The 16,804-nt window shown below is 37.0% G+C and overlaps 1 protein-coding gene across 1 annotated transcript in view; it reads right to left on the minus strand.

Moving 5' to 3' along the window:
* Positions 1-12,847: 12,847 nt before the first annotated feature.
* The window catches only part of GRIK2 (glutamate ionotropic receptor kainate type subunit 2), a 429,339-nt gene continuing 425,382 nt past the window's right edge, over positions 12,848-16,804 (minus strand). The window contains exon 16 of the mRNA XM_013948819.2: positions 12,848-13,012. Coding sequence (XP_013804273.1) covers positions 12,848-13,012 — 165 coding nt within the window. The remainder of the gene's footprint in view (positions 13,013-16,804) is intronic.

Below are 16,804 nucleotides of genomic sequence, written 5' to 3' on the forward strand. Positions count from 1 at the left end.
GAGGGGGGTGGTCAAGGGGTTAGTTATAAGATGAAGCTCATCCACGTTTCCTAGCTAGAGAAGTAATAAGAAACAGGATGAAGGCCCAAATGCACCTTCAGATCTTTCCCCTACAAGCTCACATTTGGGCACAGGTTCAGACTGCTTCTGTACCAGAGATCTCCCAGGCCCTGGCAGCCACGACAGATACCTTCAGTTCACTTCCCAAATGTATAGAGGGGGCAGAAGGCTATCTAGAGCTCTGCGGAAATGGGGCAGGAGGGCTCTCATATTCACTCCAGAATTTCTACAGCAAAGGACCAACATCCTTTTGTGACATGGTGATTCTCAGCAAATCTTTGAGTCCTGTTCTTTAATCTTGATTACGAACAAGCTGTATTTAATACAATGCTCGATGTATGAAACAGGAACCTTGAGACCATTAGGGATCATCAGGCCTTGTTGTAAGCTGATCAATGTCAGGACTTCTGTAACAGAAAACTGCATGGATGGTCATACCATCAGGCAGATTTGGGGGGAGTGAACACAACTTTGGTCAGGCTCTGACACATCTACAGTGCACATTTGCTTCTGAGGTTAGAAGACAGAATTTTCTTGGCTGATTATGTGTTTTGTGGAGATTGCTCCATGTCCCTGAACAGAGGCATGTCTTATCAGAGTCAAAATCTGATTATCAATATTTCATTTTTCCAGTGTACAAAAACAGAGCTACAGAGTAACGATCCCACCTTCTCAAAAGGATAACTGCAAAATGTTTTTCATTTTATGTTTCTATTCAGTTACAGAATGAGTCACTATTTTCTCTCTTTTTTAGAGAGTTGAGACATGGATTTTTCTTTCTGTCTGGAATTGTTATGCTTTAACTGATATATGGCTGCTGAAAAACTAAGGCTGTCTTCTGTGTTAATGTAAAGTGTTATTTAAGCCCAGAGAATAATAGTAGGCAAAAAAGTATATACTTGAAAGAGGCCTCTGCTCTATATTGAAGAAAAATATGTATTGTTGGATTTCTGTCACAAAGACAGTCTGGATAGGAGACCATAAATAAAGAGACCAAGGAAGAATGGACAGGGAATAAAAGTGAGTTTACCACAGTTCATAGTTATCTCTTATAGTGGTAAAGTAAAGAAAAAAGAACAAACATCAGGGAAAAGGAGAGATGAAATGACAAATATAAAAAAGTAAAACATGATCTGAAATACAACCACTCTAGACAATTTAGCAGCACACTTACTTTGGGTATGGCATAAATTTCCCACATACTCCCATCCCCAGGGATGTTTATCATGTGTAACCATGTTCTACTACACAAAAAAGGATAAAATTACTAATAATTTATGATTACTTCAGAAAACAGCGTTATGTGTATGATTGTCCAGAGATGGAAAAATCCTGATCTGAAGCTGCTCCTAAGTGTTGATGTTTTCAGTGTTTTCTGGGTGGGGAGGGAGCATGAGCACTGGGATTCCCTGCGCTCCGCTCAGTGCTCCAGCTGCAGCCATGCCAGCGGGACAACTGCATCCTCCAGTTCACTGAGCGGAGTGGGAAACGAGGGCTCAGCTGACTTCTTATTCAAAGCTGCGGTAGAACTGAGCTCACTTTAGGTTTCTTGTGAGCTTAAAGTGTGTCCGCCCTCCCTGCTTTGCTTTTGCTTTTGCTTTTTTTTTTTTTTTTTCCCCCTGAGTTAGTTTTTTTTTGCAGGAGCAAAGATCCCTCTCATCACATGGCCACAAAAAAAAGATTCATGACGACACAAAGGAGGGAATAGGGTTAAGAGCCTAGAAAATGAAGGAAGAACAGAACATCCCTTTTTAGCAGCAACCTGAATTTATACTGGATTCAGATGGCCATGTAACCACAGTCTACCCACATTAAGCAAGGATTTAGGAGACTGTAGACACAGACCTTCTATTGAAGCTCAGACAACTCACTTTTCATTGTCACTTATTCCATCCTGTAAATTGGAAAGCAATACTCTTTGAGGTCATTATGAGGATGTAAATATTCACGTTTGTTAGGAAATCAAGCACTGTAATGAAGGTCCTCACTGCAAATATACACCAAATAAAGCTATTACAAGGACAGTTTAATGAAGAATTCAGTTTACAGGTGTTGAAAACAAAACAAAAAGAAGATAGATGGACATTTAAATATGTAAATAAATTTAATCCACAAGCTGTTTTAACAGTCTACATGGGATGTGTGAAAAAGGTATGTTGATCACTTATTTAAAAACTGTAACAAAAAGTATCCATAATTTTGAGCAATTATTTCAAAATTATGACAACAATTATCCATAATTTAGTTATCTGAGAAAAAGTCATTAAAGAAACTGACATGTTGCAAGGATTTTGTAATTAAAGCAAAGGGAGTCAATTGTAATTATGAATAGTCAAGATTATTGAAAAGAAAATTTAAGAGAATTAGATGATGAAAAGTCTTATCAGCCACTTGCTGGTTATCTGACTAAGATTTAAAGACAGATTTATACAATTTTAGAAATAGGATTAAGGATTGCTAATGAAAAGCTGAAAAAACTCACTCAAAAATAGTCAGTCTTATCTGCCTTTTTATTCACTGAATTTTAATGAATGCCTTAATACCCTCTATTCAATGGATTAATCAATATTTACATTTTCATGACATATTTATAATCTTTAGATCCATCTCCATGTATTTTTTAAAATAAATGACTTAAAAAATGGTTGCTTGTATGGCCTGTCCTGTTTACCTTCATGAAGCCATTTGTCACTTTAAAAAGAGACAGCAAAATCATAAAATGGATCTGCTTAGGAAGCAAATATACTTCATGTAGTGATCTGTGCATCAAAATATACAGTTCATGAGAAAAGACATACCAATATGGGAGTAAGCCTTAAGGAATGCAGGCAATTGGTGAATTGCAGGCAGATTCCTGCCATTTACCAATGCAAATATTCTGTAAAAATTCCCATTAATTTCATTTATGATCGGTAAGGTACTACATAAGTGCTATGATTATAGCACACTCACTCACCTTTGTAATCAGTTGGAATGACAAATAGCTGACCAGGGACAGCATTTTGTCAGTTTTTAAAAATTAATCTATGCCATCAATCAGGTGTTGAAGTCAGCAACCAAAGATCAATTACCTAGCTATCATAACCTTTTCCCAACAAGGGAAATACATTAAAATAAATACATAAACCTGGCTCCATTCAATGCCTGTAGCATCCAGGACGTTCAAGCAAACCTTGTACCTTTCAATTTTTAGTGTCACAGGTGTCAATATTATTTGCATTTCTTTTTTATCTCTACATATGATAATGCAGTAAGAGCCCAGCATCCTAATAAACACATGTAACACTGGGATAATTTAATTATATCTTAGCAGCACATTTCTTTTAGGCCATCTATCCTGTGTTAGTCCATGAATTGTCTGTAATGAAGCCTATACTTCTTTTATCTCCCATTTAAAATAAAAGGATACCTATACTTTTTGGTGTAAGAATTTAGTATGTTCTCTTTAAGTGATTTATGCAATTGCTAGTGGTATTCACCACCTTCCAAAGAAGCAGTATGGATATCCCTGTAGGTCTGTGTGCTAGGTGTGTAGCTATACTGAACAAGGTTACTGTAGTTTTTCAGGAACTATGTAGTTCTTTCAGACTGTTTGTGTTGTGCAAATAGCAAAAGACATAACAGACCACATGCTGAGGTACTGCACAACTGAACCTAGTCTTGTCAAAACAGTGCTGGTAGTACAGATTTTTATATGATGAAAGGCCCTAACACATTAAGGAGAGTGGAATAACCGGTATCCTGGAAGTGGGTCCTTAACTCAAGCTGTTATATTTTGCAGGAATAAACATATGTCATCCATAACTTTCTTGCACCAGAATATCTTGGAGGCAAGAAAGACTCATAACATTCTGAAAAATCACTTACTTTTTTGTCATATTGCTATTACACAATATTTGCATTTTGTTAGTATTCCATTTTCACAGTCATCGTACAAGTACATAACAATTAAACCCCCGCTCCCCAAAGAAGTTACCCGGATAAAAGACAAAAAGATAGAGAAAAGGCAATGAAATAACAAAAGAATGAAAGAGTTGTTTTAATGAAACTCAGCTTGCTAATAGGAGCTATCACAGATTCACAAGTGAAATGCAGATTAGTCCAGTGTCTTGTAGAACAAAACGATTCCTGTGTTTCACAGGGGATATTTCTGGAATACGAATGTTAGACCTGGGATTCCTATAACATGGACCCATATACTGAAGGAAGGAAGGAAGAAAGAAAAGGAAAAAAAAAAAATTAGCAAGCTGAACATGCTACCCATCTCCAGAAAACAAAGTTCTGAGCTGCAAAGAGGTTGGCTGATCATTCCAATAGCCTGGCTGTGGTTGAGTTGTTTTCATTCTAAGGTCCAATATAGTCTGCATTAGTCTAGGCTCTGGCCAAAGATCATCAGCCAGTAAAACATTGTACTGTTCTTAAAACACATAGGGACACTTTTTTTTTTTTTTTTAATTTACAAATATTTGGTCTTTGACTCATAAAGACAGGAGGAGCCCAGAGCAGATACCTAGCAGATAGCATATTTGTGTTATTTTGGGATCTATTCACTGAAAGAAACAAAACCATCAAATGAAAAAGCCTGATAAGCTTCATCAAATAAGACTACAAATAAAACTGTACTTTAGCCACGCTTCTTGGACATTTTATTCTGAGCCTAGGACTAGCTCAGAAACTTGCAACTATTTCAGCTTCTCATGGTAATGTGAAAGCAACACAGGTGCTTCTGAACTTTTCAAGTTCATGTGAGTCTGTGATTTTAAAAACTACTATTTTAGCTTTTTTCCAAGCAGAATCCAGTATTTTTGTATTATTGACTAATAGTTCTAAGTGAATGAAAATGAAAGGATATTGCCTGAATTGCAAGTTCATAACTTGTCATGCACATCACAAATTACAAGTGAATGAGACTTTCTTCAGACAACTGGAAGAAGGCTCACACTCACAGGCCTTGGTGTCCTCACTTTAACCACCCCAATATGTGCTGGAGAGACAACACAGCAGGATACAAGCAATCCAGGAGGTTCCTGGAGTGCAATGATGAGAACTTCCTGACACAGGTGATGGAGGAGCCAACAAGGAGAGGTGTTCTGCTGGACCTCATACTTACAAACACAGAAGAACCAGTCAGAGATGTGAAGGTTGGAGGCAACCTTGGCTGCAGATTGTGGAGTTTCAGGATCCTGAAAGAGGGGAGCAGGCCAAAAAGCAGGGCCACAACCCTGGACTTCAGGAGAGCAGAGTTTGGCCTCTTCAGGGACCTGCTTGGAATAATCCCATTGGATATAGCCCCAGATGGAAGAGGGGTCCAGGAAAGCAGGATGATTTTCAAGGATCACCTCCTCCAAAGTCAAGAATGGTCCATCCCAACAAGCAGGATATCAAGCAAAGGTGCCAGAAGGCCTACATGGGTGAGCAAGGAGCTCCTGGAAAAAAACTCAGACATAAAAAAGAAGTGTACAAGAGGAGGAAGCAGGGTCAGTGACCCAGGAGGAATACAGACACACTGTCTAAGCATGCCAGGGACAGGGTTAGAAAGGGCAAAGCCCATGAGTGGGCCAGACCAGGTGCTTGTGCTGCCATTTGGAGAGACCTCAAAAGGCTTAAGACAGGGATCTCATGAAGTTTCATGATGGGAAATGACAAGTCCTGCACCTGGGGAGGAGAAACCTCAGGAACCAGTACAGGCTGGGGGCTGACCTGCTGGAAAGCAGCTTTGCAGAAAAGGCCCTGTTGGTCCTGGCAGACAGTAAGTTGACCATGAGACAGCAATGTGACCCTGTGGCCAAGAAGGCCAATGGTATCGTGGGCTGCATTAGGAAGAGTGTTGCCAGCGGGTTCAGGGAGGTGATCCTTCCCCTTTATTCAGCACTAGTGACACACATCCGGAATGCTTTGTCCAGTTGTGGGCTCCCCAGTACAAGACAGACAGGGACAAACTGCAGCAAGCACAGCCACAAAGATAGTTAAGGCACTTGGAGCATGTGTCATGCGAGGAAAGGCAGAGAGAGCTGGGAGTGTTCAGCCTGGAGAGGAGAAGGCTCAGGGGAGCTGATCAATGTGTACAAATACTTGATGGGGTGGAGGGGAAGAGTAAAGTTCACATAGCCAGACTCTTCTCAGCAGTACCTAGTGAAAGGACAAGAAGCATTATGCACAAATTGAAATACAAGACATCATTGTATTTCATTTAAATGTAAGAAAAAATCTTTTTTGTGATGAGAGTAATTGGAACAGGTTGCCCACAGAGGTTGTAGAATCTCCATCCTTGGCAACATTCAAAATGCGACTAGGCACAGTCCTGGGCAACCTGCTCTAGGTGACCCTGATTTGAGCAGGAGGGGTTGGACTAGATGATCTCCAGAAGCACCTTCCCTCTGAAGAAGTGGCTGTACTAAACAATTCAAAATCTCAATGACTCTGTGCTTCTGTGATTCTATGATTCTATAAGAGATGCATATTTGATAAGCACACAAGTAATTTTTACATAACACAAATGAGCATTTTTATCATAGATGTCAATGCACAGAATGGCTTAGCAAATATACATATTAGAAATTGTAACGTTTATTGATCTACCTGGGTTTAAATGTTAAAATATTGTTAAATGTTAAAATATTGCAATGGCACAAAGGGACCGCTATAGCTACCATCACTTTAGATTGCCTTTGACTCCCTGGGCTGAACAGCCAGCAATCTACTTGTGGGAGACTAACAAGGCACCATTTTTGGCATAAATCCATAGCAAGGCTTGAAATCACACCTTCAAAACCAAGTGAGATACTTCAACAATTTCTACAAACTTGGTTTGTGATTCATGATGTAGCCCAAGGAACATAAAAAACAGCCCAAACTTTTGTCCATTTTCACTGTTTTCATATAAGTTTTCAGGTAAGTTTAATGCAGGAGTAAGTCTCTTATTTCCTAGCAATTCCACATGAATCTCATTCTCATAAAGTTCCTGCAGTCATGGCAAAAAAGGAGCTCCGAGGCTTTTCTGTTATTTTTAGCACATGCTAGATTTCCTAAGTAGCTTGTAAAACTATGTGTTTATCTTATGACAAGGAAAGAAAGGCATTCTCTTGGCACTGAGAATTCCTGAAAGCCTCCAGAACAGCTATGTATGGCCATGTAAATATGCATAATTCCCAATTTACGCTTCAATAATTCAAAATAATAATGTTCATCATTACAGAGTGGCACTCCTTGAAGAAGAGAAAGATAAAAGAGAAAGCTGATATGCTTTGCCTCAAGATGGTTTATATCAATTGGTTTATTTCATTTATCTACATTAAGCATTCTTCTCAAATTCCCACAATTGTATCATTCCTTCAGTCACAGAAAGTGTTGTTGGCTATGAACAAAAGAGAGGAAGTATTTCTTTAGTTTTAATTAGAGTCATATTTCATAAAAAATTTCTAATGATTATAAAATAATTCATAAAGTAAGATCAGCATAGATTTTGACAATGATGGGTTTGTTGAACTAAGTGGGCAGATATAATGAAGGAAAGCAAAGTGGTATTCAACTTAAATTGCTTATTCATAATTTTTACAAGCATAAAACAATTCAAGGTTCTATCTGGCTTTGAATCTGAATGAGCTTTCTGCAAAGCTCTTCCTATATACAATTCTTCTTTTTTTGTATTAATCTATATGTCCCATTTTTAATGTAGCAGATTTCATATTGAAACCTTTATAGAAGCTATCTGAACATAGTGTTCTATATTTCTACATCCTGACCCTGCAGGGAAATTTTCAGTAAGATGAGTCAGTGTGATAGCTCCTTTGGGCTGGCTTTATTATTTTTTCTGTTTGTTTATTCTGATGCTGTAGTGATTAGGATTCCAGGCAATGAGCTAAAACAATATATCACTAGACTGGCAGTCAATCAGATCAGCATCAATTCAAACATAATTTAAGAAGATCTACTTTTTTATTATTTATATAGCTCCATAGTTCATGGTGCTTCATATAACAAATCAAAGACAGATTTCCTGCCCCCTAAGAGCTTACAGTCTAGGCAAATACAAGAACAACAGGAGGAGGTAACACAGGCAGGGGACAGAGAGGGGTAATAAATGAAGAGAAGGACAATTAGATTACAGTCACATGAAAAGCCAGTGTGTTTGTCTTGGTGGATACAAACTTGGGAGATGAGGTGCTTGAGTAACTTTAATTTTAATTAGAAGTACATTTTATAGGAAAGCCTGAAGAAAAAAGATACTGAAAATAAATTAAAAAGCGTCAGAAGTGCTTATAAGAAGGCAGAGAAGCAAGCCTGGGAGTGAATAAGACACTAACAAATTTGAGGCTGGAAAGCAATGATGCTATTTTGGATGTCAGACTAGTCAACCATATTGACCCCTTCTCTTCCTATACATCTTTGCAAGTAGTACAAAAAGCACAATTGCTCCCATACACCTGAAGGCAGGCTGGTATCATATTTTGCCTTTAATGTTTATATCAGTCCACATTTAGCTGAGTACAGCATTTGGGAATGCACTGGGTGAAATCTTGATTCCTCTGAAATAGGAGTTTTGACACTGCTTTCAAGGGGCCCAGTATTTTGCTCATTGTAATGTGTAATTGTTAATGTATTTGGAAACTCTAGTGTATTTGGAGACTAAGTTGTGTCTAAAGTACTTTGAAACATTTTTCTAACTTCCTTAATATTATAATAATACAAAAATGATTTGATAGCATTATCTTTTACCTCTTTGTATGCCAGTATATCTGCTCATGACCCCTTTTTCTTGGTAATATCTTGATTTTGTAGAATATCAGGGCATTTTTTCCTAATTTAGTTTGAGGGTTTGGGTTTTGGTGGTTTGCTTCTTCATAAATTATATCTTTTCCATTTTGATATGTTAACTAGTTAGTGTTATGGGGCTGAATAACTTTTTTTCTTTCTTTTTTTTTTTTTTTGAAGTCTTGATGGATGAAGCCAGGAAGGACTATTTCACAGTGCCTCAAATAATTTATACACTAAAGAAATAGGTTTTTCAAACCTATACAGAGTTCTTCAATTGAAAATTGAGCTATAGATTTCAGAAAATATTCTCTCACACAAAAACTGCCAGACACTCCCTGGTTTGTTTGGTCTTTTATTTATCTAACAGGATAATACTATGGAAACAGCCTGCAGTTGTCTACAGTGGGCCATATCTTCATTTACTACAAACCATCACATATCTGTTAACTTCAGCTGACTATTCGGCTCAGAATTTTTACTACCAGTCCTTCACAAATGACATTAATCAAAAAGCTAAAGTTTTTTGTCATCTCTTCTGTATATCCACATAGTTGGCTATTGCTATATAATGATGCTGAGGCAACCTGAGTATCTAAATTCTGTGTCTTGAGACTTGTTAAAGACTATAGATCTCTATCTTCCTTGAAGCAGATACATTAAAAAAAAAAAAAAAAGTCCCCTCCATCTTTTAACTCGGATTTTCATCCACCAGATAGCACCATAAAACTGAGCTATAACTGCTTTAAAAACCCTTCTCTAGAGTGACATTCAAGGTCAGTCAGAGAAGCAGCCATCATCCTGTCCTGGGAAATCAATGGATTAACTGAGCTATTATATGAAACCACATAAAGCAGTTATGTATAGACAGATTCTGAATCTTCATGGGCCAGATACTTGCTTGATGTAAGGCAGTGTAGCTCTATTGACTTTGATGACACTATAGCAATTTATACTACAACATGAGGGTTTGGCACTAGTCCTCAGCAGCCTTTCAAAATGAGAAAGTTTTCTTCAGAACAGGACTTTCTTCATAATATTGAAGGGAAAATGAATCATTGAGCTTTTGAGGGTGAAAAGTAATAGCATTATTTTCTACTACTTTGGGGTTCAGCTGTGTGTTGGTATTTTTTCTTTAAATGCCTTAATTATCTGTGAAAAATAATTACTAATGCACAACAAAGTAGCATTATGAATTCTTGTATATACTAAAAAAAATGCCATTATCCTGTTATGAATCTGTTGAGCCATGTATTTTTAGTCTTGATTTTAAATACAAATCTCCAGTTACCTTGCGTATTTCCCTTAATGGAAGGCTGAAATTCTCACTGAAATCCTAATTAAGCCATACTGCTTTCTGCATTAGGATTCTTGCTCCTTAGGGGATTTTGACCCAATGAAATATTTGGGACATCTTCCACATCCATACTTACTGTGGCTCACATAAAGGTTAATGAAAATTAATCATTTGCATCAAGTGGAGATGGAACTCCTGCTTATTTCAACACCCTTAATGGAGAAACTAAAGGTTAGTTTGAATATAATACAGCATTTTATTTCATGATTTTACAAATTTTATTGTAAATCATCAATCAAATGCAATAGCTAATTTTTTTCCATTCCAAACCAGCATAATTAGGAGTTTTTATTGTGTTGTAAGACAATTACTTTTTCCCCCTTTGTATTTTAAAGAATTAACTTAAACTTAAATATGCATTACGTAAGTATACTTATTTTCAGAATCTTTGCTGAAAGTGTTTTTATTTTGTTTTTTACTTCAGACAAAGATAACCTCTTGTTTGTTATCACATAAATGGGGATGAAACTCTCACAAACATCAGAGATTTTGCTTTCTCAGTCCCTATTCACAATGAAAATGGCCAGCTCAGTGTCTATGAAGATATACGAGAACTGGGTAGCAGACACAAACCTCCCCTCACCCCTCCACCCAAATGTCATTATATATTTTCTACAGTTTGGGTGATATGTCTTATCTTCCTGTATTAGAAAGATGATGATAAGATTAAATTATGCCCCAGTAAACAAATGGTCTCATTACTCATCAATGACTGATTATTTATGGTAATTTTAAAGTTTTTTTTTTTAACAGCCAAATGAAGTATTTTCCTCATAAAGACAGTCTTTATAAGCTTTTGTGACTGACATAACGTTCCTACATAGTCTATCCTATACATTTTTTGTTGGGATATAAATAATTTTACACTAGATGGAGGTGCAAGATTCAACATCTTTAGGTATTGGAGTATTTCAAAAAGCTATGTCCAGGAACTCACTACAAGCAGGACATACAAATCAGCTTTTTAGCAAAGAAAAGCCAGATCCTGCAAAAACTTATCACAATGATGTACTGTACAGGCTTCTCTCAGAAATCCCAGCAAATTTTCTGGCTGCATGTTTAGTGGCAAGAATCAGCAGGATAGGGCACTAAATTGAGGCTTTTATAAGTACCAGTACTGACACAGAGTACTGTATATATATTGTTCAAATCACACAGCAAAAACAAAACAACTAAAACTGATATAATTTTAATGCTTTTTTTTTTTTAATTTTGTGCATTGGATTCAAACAGCAAACTGAGTGCACTTCAACTGTTATCACAATGTGGTCAAGAGGTCTGTGTCTTTTACCATTTACACACAATTGTTCATGACAGCATGTTATCAGGCTAGTGGAAAACAGGGGTGTAGCATGGTAAGCAGTGGTGGTAGTGCACCTAGTTTTTATATTATCTAACTTGAAAATATGTCTCTTCTAAGATTCCTTTTTCTTGATAAAAATAGTTTTCACCAAACGTTGGTGGTGCACACGCACTACCATTCATGCTTGGCATAACACCCCGGACAGAAACACATGTTCTTATTTTGTTGATAAAAAGTATTACAAAAATTTCCATACAAAAACTATTTTCATAGAAATCTTGCATTTCCACAAATAAACCTGAACATTTTTTTTTGAAAAAAAAAACTGCTCAAGAATTTTGTTCATTTAGTACTGTGACTGTATTGAAAAATGAAGTCCTCTAAAGTTCTCCACATCCACTTCTTTTAGGTGACCCATCCCACTTCCAATATTAGTGAGAATTGCACAGGCTCCATTGAGTTCAATTAGTAGCAGGAACAAGGGTTTCAAAACCCATTCACGCTAAATGCAAGCCCTCTATGTGCCAAAAAGACTGCTTCCCACCAACCCTCCCTCTTGTCACAATTAAAGAAAAAAAAAAGTAATTGCTTACATCTAAGGGTTGTAAGATACATTCCTTTGTACTCAGGAAACTTTTATTCATCTAAAAATTGGGTCAAAATTATGGATTTTTTGTTTTTTTAGATAAGAGTTCCAGCCCAGGTAAATTTAAGTTACTGATTTTTTTATTATTATTTTTATTTATTTACTCAGTTCAGTGACACAGACAGTCCAAAAAGCAAGTGAGCATCCCCATATTTAACCTTCCATTCATGGGATTCATGTTTTCTTCATTTTACCATTTCTCCCATCCAATAAGCTGATATTGCCTGTCCAGCTGGCAGTTACAGTCTGTAGATATGGGCCAGCAGTTACCAACTTTCTATGCTTGGAAGTTCAGAAGAACATACTGTTTCTCATTCCACTCCAGTTCTGAGACATTACTTTTAACAGACTCCTTCTGTGGTTAGTACCATCCTGAACACTTATTCTCCATCTCCTGGCAACCGTTGAACTTCAAAAGGAACCTGTAATTTCTCACTGAGACTGCATTTGAAACCAGCCACAAAACTCACATGTAACATTCACTCATCCAGAATGGTGGAACCCATGGCGAACAGTGTAACCTCGCGTAACTTGGTTGATCCGTGATGCTTGTGATTCGAGTCTGGCCATTGCAACTGCTGAGATCACAGAGTCTCTAGTTCATAGACACAGCGGCATGAGGTAACTCATTTTATTTTGCACAGGTTGCATATTTCCACAGGAAACATTCTCGCAAAGTTGTTTGGAAAAAAGACGACAGTTTGTGCTTGGGGTATTTGGCTTCCCAGCTCTACGCCATGGTTTCTTTACCTGGCAATCTTCTGTCGTTAAACGTGTGCATGTTGATAACTTCTTCTGTTTTCACAATGACAGGGGCCTGTGGCTTGTGTTTTAATCGACGCTGACACTTCAGAGACATCCTTAGCTCCTCTACCATGGCACTACAGAAGGACCTCTGAGAGAGAAATTAAGGAAGGAGAAGGAAAAAAAACAAAAACAAAACACAGCTGTAAGAAATGTCCAGCTGCAATGCCTAGGAGCAGATTCATTCTACTGGCACAGCCTTGTCAGTCCTGTAAGTTTGCTTTGTCTCAGCCCGGAGCTCATAACAAATTGCTGCCTTTTAAATATGCATCACATAATAATTAAAATGACTTATCAAGCTGCGATGACTCTCTGCAAACTTCACCTTGTCTCTACATTTATTTATCTGCCAGCTACTGACTATGGATGCACATGATATTTCAAACAGATGTTCTGTTAACATAGGTTAGTCTTACAAGATAACATCTGAATGTAATATGTATATTAGGTAGTCAATAAAATTTCCTTGCCCATATTTCAAAGTAATACATTTCATTTCTATATAGTTAAAACAGCTGTTCCTCAACAAAACAGTAAGGCTTGGTGTAAGAAGTTAACCTAAATTAATCTTTAAATACTGTTAAAATGCAGATGCAGGAGAGAAAAATATTCACTTCATTACTTTGAGCATCTTCTGTATATAGTTCTTGTTCGCTATTGAATGTCATTTGTGGAGAATATATTTGCAAAAAATATTCAATTTCAATTCATCTTTATGAAGAGCATATTATCAGAAAAGTGTTTATTAACATCATAAGCTAAATCCTCAAAGCCTTTTTTTTTACTGTGCAAGAAAACAGAAAAGTAAGATAAAATCTTTCTTATTCCCTTACTCAGACTGAACTCTCAACTTATAATAATAGGGTGCTGATCTTTACCCCTAGTGAAGGGGTAAAGATGGAGATCCCAGAGCCTGATATGTTATGACAAACCTCTCACTCAAAGCACAAGTGAAGTATAATCTATTCCTTTGCATTTGCCTCTTTAACAACTACTCTCCAGTCCAGGGAGAGAGTTTCTGGAATTACTGTAGATTTCTCCTAATCATTGTTTCACTTTGCAATTAGTGATAGATAGATCATCAGTCAATATATAACTGTCTACTTTCCCTCCTTCATCAGGATTGCTGCTGTACTTGTAAACTGTTAAATCTCTGCTATTTAAATAAATATGGAATTTGAAATTAGATTCAGAAAGCATTTAAGCACCTCACCATACTTCATTCTCTCTAAATTCAAACCTTGTTTTTCAAAATCTGCACTCAGCTTCCAACCTCAAGTGCTGAAGGCACTCAGATCAGTAAGGCACTCAGTTTTCAACATCAAAATTTACAGGCTTGACATCTGACCATAGCTGGGAAAAATTTATTCTTCACACTGCTAAACACATCAGTGCTTGACTTATTCCCTCAGAACCCACAGACACTCCAGTTCTCCATGCCTCAGGTCCTTGATTCAGCTGACCCAACAAATGAAGTTCCTTAAAAAATGGGGCAAGAAGCCCATGCGGCAGACTTTACAACTTTTTCTTGTGCTGCTGTTAACACAGCTGTTTAACACCACCATCAGAGTGCACAAGCAGAACATGAGACATCTGAGAGCGTCAGTTCAATTGTGTCTTCTACTGGGGCAGATTAAACGCCAGTGTCTCAGCAGTGCCCTGTAACCTACAGGCAACAGACCATTTCAGGGCAAAAATGCTTGCAGCTGCCTCCTACTGATACCATGCCACTTTGCACAGAAGCATTAAACAGAGGCGGAGAAGGAGGAAGGGAGAGAGAGAGAACAGGGATCGTTCCGTACATTAGCGATTAGGGCACTCAAAGTGGCAGAGGAAGGGTTTCATCCGTAATTCCTGTTTCAATGAGGACCTCACTATTTTTATGTAAAACCCTTGTTTATTGTAAAATAGTGCAAATGTGAGTTGTCTCAGAGATCAGATAGAATTGAACCTGAATCCTCCAAATTCTGAACAAATGCTCTCTTCTCTAATCCTTTGGACAAATATGGGAATAGGCAGGAGGGAAGGAAAAGAAGAAAGAAAGGGTAATCTTCCTCTGGCTGTGATACAATACTTTCAAACACATCTTTCTCCCACTGAGTTTGAAATAAAGGAATGACACTTGCTCAGCTTGTGACAGAAAGGGTTTAGCCACATACATCTGAGAAAAGCTTGAAGTTGTGAATCCAGAGGAGTGGCAGGTATATCTCCATGATGCAGAGTCAAGCACAAGTCCTTCAGAGGCCAAAGTTTAAGACAAAATTCATCATTTCTGACTGGTTACACGGAGTGACTTCTGCAGTGGACACTCATTATCAATCCTATTTAAAAGCATTCCTGTGCGCTAGGCTGATATCCAACATGGAACTTAGGGCTTCCACTGTGTGAATAACGTGGCTACAATTTTTAAAAGAATGCTCTGTGCTGTCATGTTTCAGATTTTCACATGTTTCTATCTTTGATTAACATTGTGAAGAAAGCAGGAAACTATATCTCCTTTTAATCCAGCTGTATTTTGAAATAAAAGACAGAATTCTTTTAGACTTTTTTTTTTTAAGAAAAAAAGTGCTGTCACTTAACATCAGAACTACAGTTATGATTTTGAATCTGACACTAAACCCTGAAATCACTAAAAAGAGCAAGATTTAATTTAATATTCCCTAACGTCTTACTGGCTAAACTGCTAAGCCTTGCTAAGCCTTGCAGATCCAATTCCTTGGCATTTTCACTATGTGAGGAACCTAGCCCATAACTCAGGAATTTCACTAGGAAAACATTAAGATGCAAGTGCTGCCACTGCCAGCATAACACCACCTCCAACCAATATATGGCCCTCATCACTGGAATCAAAAACCTAACTGAAAGATTTTAAGGTGCCTACATCACTTTACATGGTTCTTTATAAGCTAACACTTTCAAGATTTTATCCCTTGTCTTCTCTGCCAAGATATCTAACAAGAGTGGCAAAAAGAGTGAATCCTTTTCAAGACACATCAAACACAACCTTTTGCACAGATCTGCAAACACTTACCCAAGGATATCAACTTTTAGGCACTATCAGTATGAACAATATTACAATCAATGGCCAAGAGATGAGAAGATACATATGTTTAATGCCAACATTCTGAAATATTCTAAAAATTAGATCTCAAGAAATTTGCCAACACACTTTATCAGATAATTTTTACCTGGATCTGAAAATTCATTAAAATGAACTCCATAAAATGAGAAATGTTGGAAAGACTGACAGTTTAAGTGGCAGATAATATAATTTCCTGATAATTATTTTATCCAGAAAAATCTTCTATTCTGTGTTTTCAAATTATGTTGTATAAATTAAGTTCCTGAGAACTTAATTGCATCCTCTATTAAAAATAGGATTTAATTAGTTCTTTTCCTAACTGTTCTTATACATGCTTTGTATTTTAAAACATGAAATATCTGAAAATAGTAAACATTATTAGCTCCCAGGAAGTAAAATTTTTGGTAACCAAGCACTGAGTAAGAGAAAGATTACATCCTTTTTTCACAAATTTCACTCATTGGAATGACCATCTGTTTTTAAAAACATGAAATCAAGACTATATAAAAGTCCATGATCTGGATCCTTAGTTTCCTTTGTGTTCTATCTGAGAAAAATAGCATAAGGAAGAATTTTGCCATGTAATGCAAAGCCATGTTCAAACGGTTTACAAAGGATTACCTCATGTTTGACCTTTTTTAATAGAAATTCTTTTCTCTTCTCTTTTCAATTCCAATCTGACTACATTTATCATTTTCTGTCTTTCCAAACTTTGTTTTTCTACACTGTTAGAATTCAACTTTTAGAGTATTAAGACATGAAACAACAAAGTAACACTTGCAGTAGAATACTTTTTTATGA

The sequence above is a fragment of the Apteryx mantelli genome, chromosome 3 (assembly GCF_036417845.1).
Source record: "Apteryx mantelli isolate bAptMan1 chromosome 3, bAptMan1.hap1, whole genome shotgun sequence".
In the NCBI taxonomy this organism is placed as follows: domain Eukaryota; kingdom Metazoa; phylum Chordata; class Aves; order Apterygiformes; family Apterygidae; genus Apteryx; species Apteryx mantelli.